The following is a 20,408-nucleotide window of genomic DNA, read 5'->3' on the forward strand; positions in this document are numbered from 1 at the left end:
AAGCACTATTTTTGAGCATTGACACCCCCAGCAGGTGCACCGAGCGCTCCAGTGAGGAGGGAGTTGCAGTAGTCAAGGCGGGAAATAACCAAGGAATTAATAAGTTGTCTTGTGGTGTCGCTAGTCAGGAAGGGGTGAATTCTGGAAATGTTGCGGAGGTTAAGGCGGCACAATTTAGCCAATGATTGGCTGTGGGGGCTGAAGGAGAGGTCAGAGTCTAGGATTACACCCAGCTCCCTGGCTCCATGTGTGGAGGGACCAATGGTTGTGCCGTTGATCTGAATGGTAAAGTCATGGGGGGGGGGGGGGGGGGGGGTGGGATCGGGGAGGAGGAAATATTACAAGCTCAGTTTTAGAAAGACTGAGTTTGAGGAAGTGGTGTGACACCCATGCTGATAAGTCGCTCAGTAAATTTGTAATACGTGAGAAGATTGAGGGGGGGTGTTGAGTTGAGAGATAGGTCTGGGTGTAGAGGTGGTATTGGAATGCATAATTATGGCATATGAATAGTTACATGTGTCCAATCTACTTTAGCTGGGTACATTGCTTAAAACGGTAGTATACCGCAGTGGATGGAGAAAAAAAATCCCCTGCAAGGCAAAGTCATAATGTGCTGGTATGCATCACATATGCCCCGCTGTCACCACTGAGAGGGCTAACATCTTCCCCTGGTCTTCCTTCCGGGTTCATGTCCTCTGGCTACATGAGTGGCTGGGGGCATGATGGCATCACTCCTGCGCGTGGGAGCTGACATTTACAGAACGGCTCTTAAGGTCCGGCACTGTATACCGGACCCTCAGAGCGCATGCGCTAATAATGTCACCGGCTGCATGCACTCTGAATATCTCCTAAACTGTACAAGTTATTATAGGTTTGCCTGTAGGTACAAATGGTAGAATAGAATTTACTACCACTTTAAGCACTCTGAAAGGACAGGTTTTGGCCTTGTTCATTTTCTCTCAAAAACCTCTGGCTTCGCTCTCCCTTATCAAAAGTTTTATTCAAGGTTTATCTTGCAGTTCTCACAATAGGTCCCTCCTTGCAGCAACCTGTGCTTCCTTGGGATCTTCACTCGATTCTCTCTGCCCTACAGAAACCACCCTTTGAATCCATCTGAGATATCCTCTTAAGTTACCTCTCTTGTAAAGTGACCCTTATAATAGCTATTATGTCTTGTCAGTCATGTTGCTGAGTTGGCAGCTCTCTTGTAGGACCAATCCTCATTCTTCACATTGACCAGGTAGTACCATCCATTCTTCCTATGGTTTTATTAGGTTTTCACTTCAATGAAGACCTAGTTCTACTATCATTATGCCCTGATCCAAAGCATCAAAAAAAAATCTCTCTTAATTGCCTGGATGTAGTGAGGGCCATAAAAGACTGCATCAAAGCAACAGCTTCATTCAGGAAGATCGATTCCCTATTTGTCTTGTTCTCAGGACTTTGCAAGGGATACTCTGCTTCCAGGTTTACCATCGTTCAATGGATAAGAATTCTGACCGCCAGACCTTACACTCTAAAGCAAAAATCTCCTCTTGCGCTTTTATGTGCCCAATCCATCAGATCTGTGGAGGTTTCTGGGGCTTTCCAGCAATAGGTCTCAGTAGTCCAGTTTTATAAGGTTGCCATCTAGTCCTCTGTTTATGCCTGTTCAAAGTTCTACCAGGTGGGCATCCAATCTTCTGTGGATGCAGGTTTCGGCTGCAAGGTCATGCTCATTCATTACTTGGGGATGTCACAGGGTCTATAAATACTTTGCCTGTGTCCTGTACTGTACTCCCAGATATGGAATATACAGATAAGTCCAAATCCCTAATTTTTTTTGTTGCCATTGTAAGTGCGGAGTAATGCTAAACTGTAACTTATTTCAACAGGACTACTTAACCGGCCACAGCCTATGAGATATCTTGCCCTGCCACCTGCTGCCAGTCCACCTAATCAGAATGAGGAGAACAATGAGGAGAAGGAACAGTCCACAGAAAACTCCGCGGTGGAGGAGGTTGAGGAACATGTGTTTGAGCATCTTCCTCAGAGACTCAATGAGGGTAAGGATGACATTAAACATCTTTCCAATTACCAAAAAGAATCATACATGTATACATCATCAATAAGCCACTTCTAGTGTGACAAGTTAAAAAATGGAGGTTATTTATCATATATGCCGAAAATGTAGAAAATCACATCAGCAAGAACAAAATCATAGAATCAAGATGGCATGTTTTCACATATACTTTTCTTAATGGAAGAAAATTTGGCCAAGTTTATTACAAAAAGTGTAAAACCATACCACAAGGAAACAATTTAAAAGAAACGTATACATAGAGAAAATCATCATTATTGGTAGAATGGAATAGGTTTGTAGGTCTCTTAATTTTCAGGCTACAAACTGGTTTGGCAGAAAATAATCAGTAAAATACAACATAACAGTACATAACTACTATACAAAACTGTGAACGAATGGTACATATATGGGGCCTCATTCACATGGTGTATGATGAGTGGCGTTTTTCTCTACCTGAATGCCTGTTATGGCAGCAATTGTTTTCTATGTGCCCTGTTCACACTACAATGCTGGTGAAATGTGCGTTGTGGAAAACTGCAGACATGTGCTTTAGGTAGAACTGTAGATCACTGCACTGCATTGCAAAAATGTCAGCGCATTATACCACCCATCTAATGGACACCAGACCGCAATTAAAACAAAGTGGCTAAGGTGAACCCGCACACAGTGAAAAAGGATGGCTGATTCCAGCAGCACTGGCTTTAAACAATTCTCCCATGTGGAACTGGACATGATGATGGAAATTCATACTTAGCTGTCAGGCAATACTGTGATGCAGGTGCTGCTTCTATATAGAGAACTAACACTTTCTGTCTTTTCAGCACTATTGGAGGCCTGTACAGAGAAGCGCAGTGTATACCTATCAATATCTAATCTGCTGCCGGTACGCTTGGCATCCGCATTGATGCTGCCCTACACTTTACCTCTAGAATCTGCATTGTCTTTCACGGTCAGGTAATTATCAGACTGGAATTTTACAGTTTAATGCAAGAGTTGCCTTTTCTTAAAGAGTCAGCCAAAAAACAAGCTATGGTGATCTAGTTAGGAAATGTAACTTCAGTTCTATTTTGTATGACTTCATACAGAACCACTACCCTACTCTGCACATTTAGTGCTGTTGTCCCCAATTTTCACATTATTCTTGAGTATCTGTGGTTGCAGAGGTTAAAGTATCCCCATAGTTGGACACTGACACCTGCAGGAAGGATGAGGAGCTGCAACAGAGGTGCCCCTATACTGGGAGGCACAAAAAATATGAACATGCAGATTTATGAAACACATTTTGGTGTGCCCAGCTAAATGTCTCCAGCAGAGACTTTGAGGCATTAAATACATACCTGGAGACTTATATCCTGTTATAGCATTTGCCAGAAATTATGAATTATGTATGGAAGGATTATGTGTACTGCTTTGTTAAAATGCATGTGATCACTATAGAAACATAGCCTTAATTTCTTACACTCTATGTTAAGCTTGTTTGGAATACGTAGAATAGAAAGAATATTAGAGGCATATAGTTCAGTGTGACACCCCCCCCCCCCCCCCCTCCTTTTTTTTTAATTTTTTTTATTTATTATTATGAAAAGCAAACTGATCACGGCAAAGAGGATGTTGTAATAACTGCTACAATCTAACTGATGTATTGTGGCTGCTGGAAGACCAAGCACTGCACTGTAGAATAGTGAGCTGAGAGAACTTTGTTAGACCGCACATAAGGAAACATTACAGCAGGAAGTTGGTTTCAATTATTTGTTGTTGTTGTTTGCTTTTAGACTTTTGGAATGGCTTCCTGATGTGCCTGAGGATATTCGGTGGATTAAAGATCAGACACGCAAAGTATGTCGCTATATTCTAAGGAAAGCTAAGAAGAAGCTGGGCAGTCACATATCAGCCAGGTATACACATATGTATATAGTATAATAGTTTCATGCTTAAAGCGGTAGTAAAATCCTCATTGTAAACAACAAAAATGGGCCCCTTGCAGTTTTGTCATAATATACAGGTATGCACTGCATTCTAGTACATGATCACGGACTTGCCTACAAACGGAGCCCTCCAGTCCTGTATGTCACAGCTCCCCGGCACTTCCATCTTAAGCCGGTCTGCCTTCCTGGGTTAGGAATCTCTGGCTGCTTGAATGGACTGGCAGCGGTGATATCACTCCCGCGTATGTGCACGGGATCGACATTGCTGTGGCATGCAGAGCGGGCCGTAAATGTGGTCTGAGCTGTGCGTGTGGGGCTCAGATCACATTACCCGCTGACCGGCAGGAAGGCGAATTATGACATAAGAGACTTCTAGGGTCTCTTCTATTATTAAAGCCCTGCCTTTCAACGGATTTTGTATTCCCTCAGTTTACTACCACTTTAAATAAAAAACCCTAAACTACACTGCTGGGTTTTTATCAGTGAGATAATCACAAAATAAAAATTAAGTACACTACGCTACAAAAAACCCCAATTTCTAAAATAATTTTTATATAGTGTGCATGTATGTTAAATGAATATGTGTGAATAATGGAAAATTACTAAAATCCAGAATTATAAATGTATATATGAATCATAAAATACAAAAGATATGACTATATATCAAAATGCAATAATCACATATCCATATGGTGCATGATAGCTCAATAGTCCATAGAGTAGTCCATTCAGTGAAATAATCCAAATTTAGGAAGTCCTATTCAATATAACAAATCCCACAATTGCCAGTCTTGTGCTCAGAGGGGAATCCTTACTCTGTGGATTATGTTGAGCCACATGTGAAAAAGTAGGGCCAGAAAGTGCTTGAGCTAATGATAATGGCAGTCCACACTGGATTTTATATATCCATATACTTTGTCCAGCATCCCTCATTGGTATTCTATCCCAGGGGATTTTAAAACGGAGGAGATTTTCATAGTGTAAAACTGTATGAACATTCATGTTCAGATTAAATCAAGAAAAAAATCAATAATCTATTTCAGTGCTTAACAACACAGTAAAGTGGCATTTTACTTTTATTGCTTCCATATTAGCATCTGCAGTTAGTTCCTAGAAGCAGACCCCTCTCACTCAGCATATTTTGTTATCAGTGACTTCCTCAGGAGTGGAGTGCTCATCGTCACCATCGATAAGACCTTTTACATAACCCACTGCTCAGCTACTCCCCTCTGTCACCTGGATCATAGTGTTGTTACAAATTTGTGGGTGTTTCATGTTTTAGACAGCAGGTGTCGCTATGAGCCAGAAATCTTACAACACTGATCACAATGGCCAGTCTTCTTACACACAAGACATAATTTAAAAATACTTAGGAAATAGTATGGTAAAAACTAAATCTATAAAATTCCATAAAAAATCTGATAAACTAATAAAAAAAAAAAAGGTATACAAATATACTGCTTATCCAGTTCATGATCATACATGACAGTGGTTGCCTTTATATACGGGCTAGTGTGGTAGACATTATTTTAATAGACAAAGCTGACCATGCCTAGGCCAACTGGTCCCTGTGAAAGTTCTCACAAGGTTCTTGGTTCATAAGCTTGATGGATATACATGGGAAAATGTATTCCCTTTCTGTGGAATATAGGTTACAAGTTTTATTTATACTCCTTCGACAGGTGTATGCCCAGGATCACCTGCTGTGTTCTTCAGTGCCCCATAAACTGTCCTTCTTGCTGTATTTTTGATGCAGTATCTAGCAAAACGCATATTACATAGGGGTCAATCAATGGTAAGGCCAGCCGTAGACAGTTCGAATCTTGGCCGATTAAGCAGGAACCGGCCCAGATTTGAACAATATATGGGCAGACTAAATGTACTAAGTTAATCAATCAACTGGGTTCAACCAGCTTGCCAGATTTACATGCGATCATCGCTAGCGGTTGCTATAGCCGCTAGCATTAATCACTGTCTGTTTCTAGCAGGGATTGCTTCCCCTGCCCAGTCGCCAGGAGAGCACAATGTCTCGGCAGGAGGGATTCCCTTGTCAGCACTGTCTGCTGATGGGGAAACCTGTGGGAGAAAAGAAAATCGCACCTCCTATGGCCTGCCAAAACATGTAAAGCATGGCTAAACACACACAACAAAAAACACATAGGTGTGACTAAAGCTTTGAGTGTTAGGGCTACAAGGGGGGTAGTGTTAGTTTAAAGAGAGTTAGGCAGGCCATGGACAGTGCAAATTTCTTTCCTGCAACCATGGTTATTGATTCTCCCATCAACACAGACAGTGTTGACCGGGGATTCCCTCCTGCTGAGACATTGTATTCTTCCGGCGGGGGGACAGGGGCAGGCAAAGCCGTTCCGCCAGGAGAAGACAGTGATTATTGCTAGCGCCTATAGCAGTCGCTAGTGATAATTGCAAGTAGATCCTGCAGGCTGGTTGTACCCAAGTTGATCGTTTCTACTGAACCATCTGAGATTCGAACAGTCTATGGCCGACCTTAAGTCGGATACATACAGGCCGATTGTCGGGAGTCAACGGCCGGTTAAAAAAAAAAATGTCCGACCTTCGGCCTGTCCGACAGAAGCAGGCTTCTGCCGGATGTACATTCTAGAAAACCAGCAGCCAACCGACTCCTGATCAGTGCTCTCAGCCAGTGGCAGAGTGCTGATTGGACTGTTCTGGCAAGGGGGCCTGTCCGCCTGTCAGACCACAAAAGCTCAGCAGGGGAGATCGCTGAACTAACCTTACATGGTTAGTACAGCGGCTCCTGACCGGAGATGACGGTTTTATTTCATGCAACCCGCTGGGTTGCTCGAAAAAAAGCTGTCAGTGTGTAGCTGGCTTTAGTGTGAGAGGGCACATGTGATCTCTGGAGGGACCTGTTGTTCATGAATAATTCTTAATCTGTCATCTAAGATTACATCAGCTATGTTCATAATATAGGACTGTCTTTTACAATAATTACTAGTATGAGAAACACACATTTGTGAGCTGTACAAAGAGCAGGAATAAACTGACTACCAAGTTCTCAAATGTTCTCAGCTTTATCCTGCCGAAATTAGTCTCGCTTAAGAGGGATTTTATTTTCAGTGATATTATAAGCCCATAAACCCAGGTTTCATGTAGCAGGGAAAACCATCAAAAACAGAAGGATTTAATATAATTACAGGGCCTACGTCAACTGTTGCAGAAAGATTTACATGTACAATGTGCAGTGTTTTTAGGACCTGATGTTGACAGTAATTAAATGATCAGCTGAACTGACCTGAAGTATATGCATGTACTGTATTTGTATCAAAACAGGATATAAACCGATATATATCTTGAACCATTATTGGCAAACCTGTTCAACCATCAAACGTTTCTTTGTAATTTGAATGAAGTCTTATTGGGCCCATAGTAGAGGCAGGATATTGGCAGTAAACTTGTCTCCAGGTCTTTCATTTGATCAACATTGTATAAAATGTTTATTGTTTGTGTAAAATTTTTTATCGGGTTCATTCTCTGCACATACTGTTCTTATCTAGGACAGAGAGCCACCATGTTCAGGAAGCCATTACTAACCATCAAAAAATGCCTTTTAGCAGTTTAGAATGAGCTAACCTAATGAACACTGAACTGTGATTGGGTGCTGTTGGTTCATACTCACCGCTGCTGCTTGCTATTTTTGATCTCTAAGCCCCCTTCAGGCTTGTGTCAATGGGCAAATGCAGTATGATTTTTTGTGCCTTGCATTTGACATTAGTTTGAGAAGCATCTGAGATCAGTTATGGGTCTTGTATACAGGCTGTCTAAGCCCATTAGTGTAATGTTTGCCATATTTCCTCATTTCAGGTAGCCCAGGTACAACACAGAGCCTGTCATTAAGATTCTATTCACATTTTATGCAGCAAGAACTTGCGTTCCCATTTGCAATTTTGTGTGGGCGATTTTTCACACGATTATGTGTGTGTTGTGCAGAGGGCAGCCTGGTTACTATAATGGAATTTTCTATGCGCGCTTGTCCTGACAAGCTCAAGGACCAAATTTTGGCCCTGAGCCAGTTGCGTTTTTACACGCGTGTTTGGCTGTGGTTCTTGCAAGTTTTGTTGCACCAAAATTGTACTGCATTTGTGGCGCCGTTAAGGATGAGCAGCACTCAAATGTGCATTTTGCTGTGATTTTAGCATGATTTCGATCCGAAGGCAGAATCGGTGTGATTCTGGCCTCGATTCCAAGTCGCATAAGTGCGAACGAAGCCTTGCATGATGCCATTCATGTTAATGACAAACTATACACTAGAGATGGATTTCCTGGGTCGAAGAAATATGGCAGTCATTACAGTTCTACAGACTGAGGCAGCCCCTGTGCAGTCCTTACCCTTCATTGACAGGTGCATTTGGTCTTTAGTTGACCTCCTTATGACCTGCATTTGACCTCCCTCTAAGCTGCATCAACCTGCTTCAAAATGCATCTGCATTTCCATTGACTTGTGATTAAAAACGGTTCTGATGGGAACAAAAGCCCATGGACATGGGCCTTTACTCAAAGTTTTTAAGTTGTTATTCAATTGAGGATTGTAGATTATTGTGGTATGTAAACCTTTATCAACCACCATTGACATTCTATTTTATAATCACTTATTAAAAGGCTATGTAGTGGTAGCATGGATTTGAATATTATTGTCCACAAAGTGATAAGAAGTGCAAATGCAGTAATCTCAAAAGAAAGTGGAGACGGGAAGAGAATAAAATGTGTGTGGGAGGTCTCGTTTAATGTTGTAATCAGCTAATACGTTCATCTGTCCTTCAGAAAGGTGGCCCTCATTGAAAAAGATCATGTTTTTATCTAGAACTTCCAAAGGAAATGTCATGTTAATTTCTCTTACTATCTCACATTTGTCTAGACTATACTACCATTTGGAGCTCAGGAGATCTCAGAGCCTTCCTATTCCCTTGGTCCTTGGAGCCAGTGAGTCTTTGCCCAGGTGGATTAGGAGCAGTACCTCCTTAATGGACATGATGCAGAAATGGGAGGAATATCAGAGGCAACTGATACCTGGACTGTTCTGTATCAACGTGGATATGCAGGCTACACTCTACCACCATCAACAGCCACAACAACATTCTGCGCTTTCCATGGATCCTAACAGTCTGCTAATGGTAGAGGTGCCCAAACAAAACAGCTTGGAAGCACCATGATGGCCAAATATGGATACCAGAGCCCTGGATAAGAACCTTATTTTTCAGTGGTTATTTTACCAAATGATGTTTGACCAAGGCCACATATAGGGTTTTTTTTTTCATAGTTCTATGGTGAAATTGTATTATAAACACAGCTTGACCAGTTTTCATTGGGGCTGTATTATCCATCATTGGAAAATGCCAGTGAAGTTTAAACAAGATGGTGCCATTAGAGAATGTTTATGGTCTTGTGGGACCATATTCAGCTAACCACGAAGAAAACGCTGAAATACCAGTGTTGTTAATAAGAAGATATGTTGTGGCTATTAAATGGGTCATCAGAAAAGTGTTAAAACTCAACAAAGCAATGCAATTGATAATGAGTAGAAGAATACAAGGTATTGGGTATCATTTCATTAAGTAAGATTGGGTGCTTTTAATTGGCACCTTTTGTTAGACAGAACATTTTGCAAAGATTCGTGGTAAATTTAATGGTATATGTTTACTATTACTAAAAACCAGCGAGTTCTTTCTTGTGGGAAAAAAAAAAAAAAAAAAAAAAAAACAGCGAGTTCTATTCTTCATTGTATGCTAAATATTCTCAATGTCTACAGATAAAATGTGAGCAGACCTGATCTTTTCCTTTGTTTCTAGGTACAACCTGTGCCTGCTATCACCATTAGGAGAGTAGTGTGGTGAGTCCAGGCATTCGGGCTACTTGTTTGAGGATAAGCAGATATCTCTCTGCCCTTCGTTCTCTGGGATATTTGTTTGTCTGTGGCCCCAGGAATAGTAAAGGCTCTGTGGAATCATTCAGTTCTTGAATTCTATTTCAGTTGGATGACAAATCCAGTTGAGTTCCTGCAGTGGTATGTAGGAAATCCTTGGCAGATAGGCTCCTTAGGCCCTATAACATGGCCTCCTACATACAATTGTATTATCTTCATCCAAATGCCTCTTCAGCCTCACAAACCCCACTTTATAATGTTAATAACTGTTTTTTGATCATGGATGCTCTCAAGTTGGAAACCTCCTAAAGATATTCTTATATATACTTGCCTGATATATATATATATAACATTTTATATTAAGTTGGGTTAAGATTCAGTTTCAAGAGGGTATGGCATGTTTTCTAGCTTCAGAAGGCTGACAGATATGTGACAATGTTGCAAATGACAGTCACTGTGCAGAACTACATCAAGTAAAATGTTCTCCAGCAATATTTAATTTTTGAAGGGCCTATGTACATTTGTCTAGTGCATCCACACACATTATGTTGCACAGTATTGTGCATTGTGTTAAGACACCCCATTCATTTTAACTGGGTTGCCATCACGTGTCTTACCTTAGACAAGACCCATTTTCTTGCAACCAACGTGCGATGCCATATGTTGTGGCATGGTACAACAAATGGATGGTGCCGCAATGTACCAAAGTGTCTAACTTGTGTTTATTGCAACACAAACATGTAACAAATAACAAATGTATCACTGATTTAAGAGGGGAAAGTATGTTGATTTTCATGCATAGAATACTCTGAAAGGCATTGAAGGTGTAATCTCCATCGCTTAGATTTAAACCATATTTGTCATAAAAGCCCAAACTCCAGCTAAAACTTTGATTTGGTATTGGATAGGGTGGAGAAGCGTTTATCGTTGTCTGTGTCCCCTTTAAGGAGATTTTATTTTCCTCACTTCCTGTTGTGGTAACAGACAATAATAGGAAATCTCTACAATGGGGAAACAACCATGAAAAAGATTTTTAATGGAATTGAGAAAAGTTACCTCCCTTCATTTCATGTCCTGGTGTCACATTTAAAATATTTCCAATGGGCACACAGAAAACAGTTCAAATCTCATAGTTCTTATATTGCCAAGCAGCATTAAAAATGCTTTGGTTGGAATTGGACTGAATTTCTTAATTTTAAATGTGATTACAAAAACAATCAATGCTAAATCTTTATCATAGATGGGCACGCACACACGTGTGTGTGTGTATGTGTGTGTGTGTATATATATATATATATATATATATATATATATATATATATATATATATATATATATATATATATATATATATATATATATATTTTCTTAATGGTCATAGAAACAAGTTTCAATTTATTGAGAATTGGGCCCTGTGTATCTTGAAGAATAGAAGGCAAGGCTTCTTTCAGACTTGTGGCACTTCTTCTTATTTCCCTCTGAAAAGCAATCTGTGGCAGTATAGTAGTGGTGCTACTGCTGCCTCCTCAACACCATTATTATTTTTTTTTTTAAACTTTACTTGTAAAATTGCCAAACAGCAATTTTTAAGTTGCAGGACCGTGTTGCAACTGTGAGCCAAACGTTCATCTCGCGTTTTTTTTACAGCCCCATTGAACACATTTGGTGAGTATGACAGGCGGTACCAACTGTCAAGCTATGAACCCTAAGTTAAAAGTGCCATGGCCGTGAAGCATTGTGGCTACAGCACGTGTACAGCCCTGTCCGAGTGTATTGTTAGGGTTGGTGGTCGAGGGGCAGTAAAACTGCAGCTCAGCTGCCTGTTTTTACCACCCCTGACCGCCTGTCTGAAAGAGATATGAAGGTTTAGTGTGCAGCAAGCTACTAACTTCTGTTTTTTTGGGCACACCAAGGGCTGCCTTACACTAGGCCCTTCGTGCCACGTTGGACAGTGTTGCCCAATACAGACACAGTGCAAGGACAAGGAGAAAGCCTTGCTTTGCATAGGACCTTTTCGCACTAAAGCACTGCATTGGTGTGAGCTGTGATAAAATGATGTAGGCATTTTATTGCATTGCTTGGCACCGCATTGTGTTGGCACGCGCTGCTGTATGGAGACTCGCTACACAGTACATACAAGTAACCACACATTGTAGTGCTGTTCTGGTGTAAACCAGCCCTAAAAATGTACAAGTATAGTTTCTATGGGAAATACCTTCCTCCTTTCTAGTTCACACTTTTGCTTGAATGGGCTTTATTAATGAGGGAATATCCTTCTGACAGTATTGCACTCATGGGCAGGATTTTCTCCAGTCCCAGCAGAGTAAAAAAAGAATCCAATTAGTTGGCATGGGCTAACGGACTGAAAGTAGCCTTCCTTCTGACACTTTGATAATTGTGCCCCTTGTATTTTTATTTTAGAGAAATGCTCTATGCCATGTTTTTTTTTCTTTTAGCACTGGAATTATAAAACCTTTGTACAAAATCAGCATCTTAAAATGCAAATTTCTATTTTCTTTATTTATTACTTTTTTGTTTTGTACAGCTTTATTTTTATGTTAATGTACTTCTTAACTATTACAGTTATTATATTTACTAACATAGACTGCCTTCTATACACAGTATATATTCATTTCTCACATGTATCAAAGTGGTTGATATAAGGAAGATGAAGCAAAATGTTTTTTTCACCCTGGGGGGCCTTTTGGACCCAAAACTTTCTTTCTACCTCAAATTTAAACACGGCTGCTGTGATTTGCCAATAAAATAAAATCACTGTTGCATCCTGAAACCAGCATATGGTCATTATAGTGTGTTTTATGTATTTATTTGTCAGCATTAATACTGCAATTTGTCTGAACTACACCCCCCTGAATGTGTGGGGTGATCCCGCTTCTAGGACCATGTATCTTGCTGTGAAAATTGTACTGTCCTCTAATAACCAATAACCACTATTTCTTCCAGTTATCAGGCATGCCTTTTCTACTAGTAGATCTTATTTGCACACTTTATCCAAAACTGGAATATTTGTACTGTACCTGTGAATTTTACTCATCTATGTTTAAGGCCGGCAGACCCCTCCTTCTTTCTTCTTTTTTATATGTACAGTGGGGAAGTATTAGTACTTTTTTTTTTTTTTTTTTTGTCATGTTTTCCTTGCTACCTCTGTCTCCATTTGGGAGATTTTTTTTTTTTATCTGTTGTGACAAATGTCAGAATGAACAATTAGGGTAAATCTCTCTATTTTCTGTCTGAGAGGTGCCAGAAGAGAATAGCAGAAATCCCATTCCCCTTCCCCCAAACTGAGACAGCAGCAGTAGAAACTATTTATTTTTTTTAGCAGATAGAGAGGTTTAGAACCTCTGTCTGTATTTTATTAATGTTGGTATCCCAATGAAGGACATTTCCCCTCCACTTAGGGTTTTTTTCAGATAGACGGCCAGGGTTGGTGAAAACAGACAGCTGAGCCGTGGTTTTACCACCTCCCAGCCCACCCGCCTGAAGTGTACCAATACAGCCGAACAGGGTTATACACATGTCGTGGCTGCAGCATTTTTAATTCGGAGTACAGAGTTTGACAGGCAGCACTGTCTGTTAAACTCGCCCATTAACTTCTATGGGGCTGCGTGACACCCACATGCAATGCATGTTATTGTGGTGCGGAAGTGAGGCATTACAGGTTTAATTGAGGAGGTGACATAACGCTTCCTCACCACCTGTCAAATGCCTTTTGATAAACGGCAGATTGCTCTTCAGAGGACATTCAAAGTGTGAGGAGCCTTTACTGTACAGGTGGCAGTTGTCAGACAGAACAAAAAGAGAAAAGCTAACCCCTGTGTGAGGATCCAGACAGAATAAAAAAATCTGACAAAACCAAACCTAAATGGGGAGACAGACCGCATTTGAAGTCTGAAACGTCTGAGAGCACAAAGTGTGAACCACACCAGTTTTTAGAATCCAAAAATACAAGTTCATTATTTTTGTTTAGAATGACACAAGGTGTAACAGGTGATGGTGATTACAGAGCCCCCCTTTATGAGAATAGCTCACTTTGTGCTCCTAGATGTTTTGGATTTGTCCCTGGGTGCATTCTGAGAGCCCTCTAGTGTATGGGAGCCACTGTGCTCGGGTTTTGATCACAGATTACGACCAATCAAAGATCCAGTGCCTCACACGTGCCCCGAGCATTTATAGCCTGACAGAAGGTCTAACCATATCTATTAAAAAAAAAAATTTGTCTGTAAGCTTAGATATTGTTTAGGATGATTGTATCTTCATAATTTTTGGTATGGAGGCATTGTATGTTCAGAATAGCACTAGATGACCTGTATTGCCCATATGGTTACATAGTTAGTTTGAAAAGACACAAATCCATTGAGTTTAAGCAATAGAATATAATCTGCAGTATATCTGTTATGTGTACAAATAGTAGGCTGCGCTGCTAATAAATGAACGTGATCATAATGAATACGGCCACCTTGGTGACAATTGAACATAAGCAAAGTATTTCATAACAATTGAATGTGGCCGAAATAATAAACAATGCAATATTGAAAAGGCATAAATCGCATGCAGAAATGGTGAGTAAGAAATTCAGTGATCAAAACAATTGAATCAAGTCCATGTAATCATAAGATAAAATGAACTAAAATTCTTGTGGGTGCAGAAAATAGTTGGATAGAGAGAGAATGACACCCTTCCTTCAAGTGATGGGAGAAAGTTATCTCCGTGAGAAGCGTGGTGTTATAGGGAGTTCCTCCACCTCAAGTAGGTAAGCCCCTTACCAGATCCAAAGATCTCCTGTCAGAGAGATCATACACGCAAGTGGCTGTATCCCCCAGCCACTGGGTCTCTGTCAGTGCGTATGTCACAGGCTACCTCTCCAGGGAATCAGCCTAAAGATGATGTATCCGCTCCCAATCCATGGATAAATGCAAAGAAAAATGCTCCATAGCGTGATACAGTTAAAAGTAACTTTATTAAATAAAAGAAAAGCACTTACACATTGTGCAGTAAAAGATGGCCTCTAAAATCAATAATGCGCCGGCCGGCTTCAGCTGCTGCCCGTTCCTTCCGGGTTCAGCGTGGTGTGGTGGTGACGTCAGCACGCCGCTCCTCCCTACGCCGTTTCGACAAATCTGTCGTCTTCCTGGGGTCATTTATTAGCAGCGCAGCCTACTATTTGTACAGTTAGTAAGGTGGGGGTTGTCTCGCATTTAAGGTTGCAGCAGCATTTTTTATTTTTTGCCTGTTTTTGTTTGCTTGGTTTTTTCACTAAACACATGTGTGGATCATTTTCACTTATGGGATAGCGCAGTATTTTTTATGGTATTACAGTATATCTGTTATCACACCATTTGTCAGATTCACACTCGGGAAGAATGCTTCTTAAAATTTGTGCCTTTTTTTAAGCTAGCTATACATGGCTCCATTTTCTCTCATTCATTAGATTCCCCCATCCACGCTAAACAGTGTGGAAGGAGGACTCTACATTGCTGATTATTGTACTCGGGCAGCTGCAGCACCCGTGGCTGCCTAAGTACCTGAACAGATACGACTCGGTAACTTTCCACTCAGCGCCATTGACATCAATTGACATTCATTGATCCAGGTGGTGCAAGGATCACCCACTACTCAAATTTCAGCTAGAATCAAGCCAAACTTAGAGCCAACTATGGCTAGCCTTAAGCCCCATACACACTATTAGATTTCCTGCAGATTTTTGTCTTCAGATTTACCAAAACCATATAATATGAGGTCAAACTTTAAGAGTTTCAATTTGCAATCAGGCAGGCCCTTGCACTCAATGGTTTTGGTAAATCTAAAGACAAAAATCTTTATAAAATCTAATTGTGTGTATGGGGGTCTTACTGATGGGTAATAGTCATCAGCAACCTTGATACATGTGGGTTTTTCATTGTCTTATGAAAATCTCTTTAAAGGATAAGGTTACCTTTTCAGAAAAAAATAATAAATGCATATTTTTTTTTTTTTTGTAGGTAAAAAAAGTGCATTTATTATTTTTTGTTGTTGCAGGAGCCTGGAAAGCATTGCAGCAGCAATCAGCAGGTTGATGATATCCAGGTCTCTTGCTGACACAAAGAATGAATAAAATATCACAGCACTCGCAGCGCCATGGAAGTTCATGGAAAACTACAAGCCGACAGCCGCAAAGGCTGCCGGACCTTGTAGTTTTCCATTCACAGATCTCTGTGTGATGCGCAGTCTTTGTTGATGGGGGGAATAGAGTGATTTTTCTTTCCTTCAACCACAGGAAATTGCATCATCTATGGTCTGCCTTATACAAACACAGGGTCCGCTTTAGTTTTTTTTTGGTCCCTTGTTCAAAATGCCGGTATCAAAAAAGCTATTTTTATCACTATCTCTGTAACTTTGACCAAGCTTCCAGTGCTCTTGGCTTTGTAATCGCCATGAGATAACCCTGTATAATTATTAAACAGTGGGGCAGTGTGGTATTTATTAAAGCTTAAATTGGCCGTATACTGATCAGAATTCAGCCGGTCCAGCAGAAAGTGGATGAATTTTGATTAGCGCGTGGGCTCCTCTGCTCTACAGAAGTTGATTGTTTAATTGATAGCTGTTGAAGGGACATGTTGGAAAATTTTCCATCAATCACTGGCTGCAGCTGCTGATCAGCTTGTTCTTCTGTCAGAATACAGTGTCCCAGTGGGGGAGATTCCTCCATCCACCTCAATTGTGTAGATTTTTTTTTTTTCTTTGTTCAGCGCATTTGATAAAAAATAAATAAATAAATTAATAACAAAATCCTCCAGTACAGTTGCTTATCATTATTTGTTTTTACAGTTTATCCTGTCAAATAGGTTAACCACTTTCATGCAAACCACTTGCAGGATCGTCAAGAGATCATTAATGTAATTTAACCATTGCTGCAGCACCTTAGGAGTAAATAAAAAATAAAAATGTAAAGGATCAGCATATTCATTACTATATTTGTAGCCTGGACGAATTATAGGAATAAACTGAGAAAGTTCAATTAGGCATTGAGGTTTTTCAACATTAAAACTTACCATTCTAGTGTTATTTCTGAACTCTGGGGCTTCAAAGAACATTGTAAACATGTATTGCGGTTCTTGCTGATAACATGTAAACCTTCCTATCGGTCTCACTATAGAAACATTTAACAGGCATCACAGATAAGAACCGTTGGATATATATGTCAAGTTCATACATCCTATGCAGGAAGCCAGTAAGTTAATATTGAGGCCTACACAGATCAGTGTGACATGTCAAATTTTAATTTGGTAACATTTTAGTATCTCTATAGCAAAAGATGGAATTGCCCCAAGGGAATTCACTGTATTGCAAAAATGTAAACTTGCAACATTTTCAATGCTGGTATGTATAGAACTCTATAAATATTTCACAGTACTGCGTCATAGGATGAAGTCTGAGACAGAACTGGCCATTAAATGTATACAACATTTTCGTACTGAATGATCATCAGGTCCAGGGTTCTATACTACAACATTACAGAACTTGTTAGTCCAGATTTAGGTACTTTGCAGTAGAAGTGGGCATTGCCACATTTCCAGTAGCACTACCAGTCTAGCTTGTGCTGCAATTTATGCAGACTTCCATTAGAGTTCTCCTACATGGGCATAGCCACAAACCTGCTACTGTGCCATAAAAAAAAATTGCAGTAATGTCCGGCATTGATCATGGGCTTTGTACCTAACCTAAGAATACTAAAGTCTTGCATTGTGCATCTAGTCATTGCTTTATGCACAAGGTTTGTAGTTTAAATGTATATCTATTATTGGCCAATAATGGGTACCACTTAAAGGGGAGCTTCACTCCTTGTTTAATTCTTCTTCTTTTTTTTTTTTTCCCCTCTTACCTTGTCCACACAGTCGTCCTCAAAAAATATACGTACACGCCCAGCAAATCTAGTGTTGTCCTGATCCGTTCATCCACTGCTGCATGCCAGGTCCTGAGCTGCCATTTTCCTTTCTGATGTCATCGGGATTTGGCTGTTCCTAGTTCGGGATGACCTGCTGGCTGTTCCTAGTTCGGGATGACCTGCTGACGCCTCCTAGGACATGCAAATCCCTGGAGGCTTCAGGAGTGCAGGAGAGGTCGTTCTTGACTAGGTGAGAATGAAGAAGGGTGAGCACAGTGCAGTGTAAAAAAAAAATGGAAAAACTTAAAATAAAATGGCTTTTTAAATTGTATGGATTGGGGTTGTAAGGATAAAAAGTATTTTGTATGAGTCCACATTTAAATTCTAGAATAGACGGGTGAATTGAAATATTGATGGCAGTAACCCACAGTAATTGCAGACAATCGGACAGTGCCAAAGTATTTGCAGTTATCATGGACCCTACTATTCTTGTAGCCTGTGAAAGTTATAGCAAAGTTAAGTAGTGCAGTTAGTCTAAGGGTTTTCACATGGAGCCCCTCCGCTCCATTCATCAGAGGATCTGTGAGCAGTTGTTCTGCTGAATGGGAGCTGAACGGGTTGGATGTCAGTTTTTTTTTTTTTCTAGATTTATACCTGTTGAGTTGGTGTCTGGCGGACCTGTGATGGATCTATGGGCGACCAGATGTAAACAGACTTGGGTTCGTTTACATCAGGCTACATCTGATCCATCATGTTTAAGGGTGGGTACACACTATAAGTCGGGTGAACGATCGTCCAATTATTCTCGTTGTTTCACAGCAAGTCGAAACCGATGATGGAATTAATTCTCGTACAACAACTTTATTTGTTTGTTTACGTGTTTCTGATAATGTGCAGTCTTTCGCATCCAATTTTTTCCTGGATGAAAACCGTACACATTCAATGAAATTGTTTGGTTTTGTTCATGTACGAGATAAATTTTGGAGTTTGTCCCTTTGAAAATTTTAGTTTGGAAAGTCTGAATCGGATCTTGAAAGTTGTGCACACACCATACGAAAACTCAACGATTGTGCCTCATACAGAATTTTTTTTTTTCTTTTTCTTAGTGCATACCCTACTTAAGTAGGAAACATGGAAAAGGACACAGTCCTCCATGGTTTTTTTTTTTTTCTCCGGACCTAGATGGATTTAGGTGGGTGTAAACAAACAAAGTCCCACTACATCAGCCTGCCCATAGATTTGCATGGAGCTTCCAATCGGGTCCGCCTGAAAAACTGAAAGCTTGTGTGAAAGGGCCCTTACATGTAGCAAACCCTTTTTCTTCACAAACCACAATATTTTAGCAGTAATTTTTAAAGGTCCTTTATACGTTCCTGGAAAGACCAGGTTTTTCACATTTTGTGTATTCTATAATATCTCAAGTTGTTGCATGTGTGTCTTTTTGTATTTCCATTTTATTTTTGTTTTATTTAATAAAGGCAAATACCAGTGTGCGAAGTCACCAACCAACGATTATTTTTGATTGTCCTGATCTAAACTGATGGAAGGTGAATTTGATTGCCTGCTTTTGTACTGCACTTTGCACATCATCATTTTTCTTTGCAATGTCTTCATATCTGGTTCAATATATGTCTACATAGCCTATGCAGTCTTTTTGGGGCTAAAGAGCTAAAATATTTATGCATAGGTGAGTGTGATCCCACATACAAATGATCCTGTGTTGTACTATATATGTATATAGATTTCACTGTTGCTGCACTTTTTCCTTCCTTATCTGACACTGTCAGCTGTTAAAATGTAACTAACAATTTCTATGTATGTATGTATATAAACATTAAATGTCTGATTGCACAATGCCTTTGTTCTGTCATTTGTGGGCAGGGAATGTCATCTGTGACAGGCACTGTGCGTTACAGGAGCAGTAAAATGCATGTAAACGATTTTGTTCCTTATTTTATGAAAGTGCAACAGAAAATTGTACCAACTCTTGCAGCATATGAATGGGAGTCTGTTAAAAGGGACCTGTACTGAATAAAATATATGGGCTACCACCGCTGACCTTTCTTAAATTACCTGGTTGTTATGCTGACTTATTGACTTCAATGAATTCCCAGTAACTGACTCAGAACAAGCATGCAGGCACTGGAAGTCTGCACACCTTAAAGTGATATTAAAGCGGTAGTAAACCGCCGGCAATTTTTATTTTTAACCTGCAAGGAAAAGTTCTAAAGTGCTAGTATGCATTGCATACTAGCACCTTATGTGAAACTTGCCTTAGATCGAAGCCCTTCTAGCAGGGAGCTGTCGCCGCTGACCATGCTTTCATTTTCACCCGGTCTTCCTTCTGGGTTCGCATACTCTGGCTGTGTGAGTGGCCAGAGCAGCAATGACGTCACTCCCGCGCATGCACATGGGAGCCACTGTTTACAGAACAATGGCCCAGTAGGCCATTTCTTCAGAGCGCATGTGCTGGTGATGTTGTGAAGGAATGTGATGTAAATAATAATAATAATCTGAAAATGTCTATTTTCTTATGTGCATACATATTTTTCTCCTTACTCATTATATAAGTATACAGATTAGCTCTGTTCCTATATTTTCTCAAGATGGCGGGTACCCCCTACATCCCACACATCAGAA

General features: G+C 40.2%; 2 protein-coding genes across 2 annotated transcripts in view; both read left to right on the top strand.

Moving 5' to 3' along the window:
• PNPLA2 (patatin like domain 2, triacylglycerol lipase) overlaps positions 1-19,622 on the top strand; it is a 73,735-nt gene extending 54,113 nt beyond the window's left edge. Inside the window, exons 7-10 of the mRNA XM_073604822.1 lie at positions 1,875-2,045; positions 2,884-3,016; positions 3,835-3,957; positions 8,882-19,622. Of these exons, the coding sequence (XP_073460923.1) occupies positions 1,875-2,045; positions 2,884-3,016; positions 3,835-3,957; positions 8,882-9,176 (722 nt within the window). The 3' untranslated portion in view covers positions 9,177-19,622. The remainder of the gene's footprint in view (positions 1-1,874; positions 2,046-2,883; positions 3,017-3,834; positions 3,958-8,881) is intronic.
• The window catches only part of RPLP2 (ribosomal protein lateral stalk subunit P2), a 483,637-nt gene that overhangs the window by 192,338 nt on the left and 270,891 nt on the right, over positions 1-20,408 (top strand). The gene's annotated exons all lie outside the window — the stretch shown is intronic.

This window comes from Aquarana catesbeiana, linkage group LG11 (genome assembly GCF_042186555.1).
Source record: "Aquarana catesbeiana isolate 2022-GZ linkage group LG11, ASM4218655v1, whole genome shotgun sequence".
In the NCBI taxonomy this organism is placed as follows: Eukaryota; Metazoa; Chordata; class Amphibia; order Anura; family Ranidae; genus Aquarana; species Aquarana catesbeiana.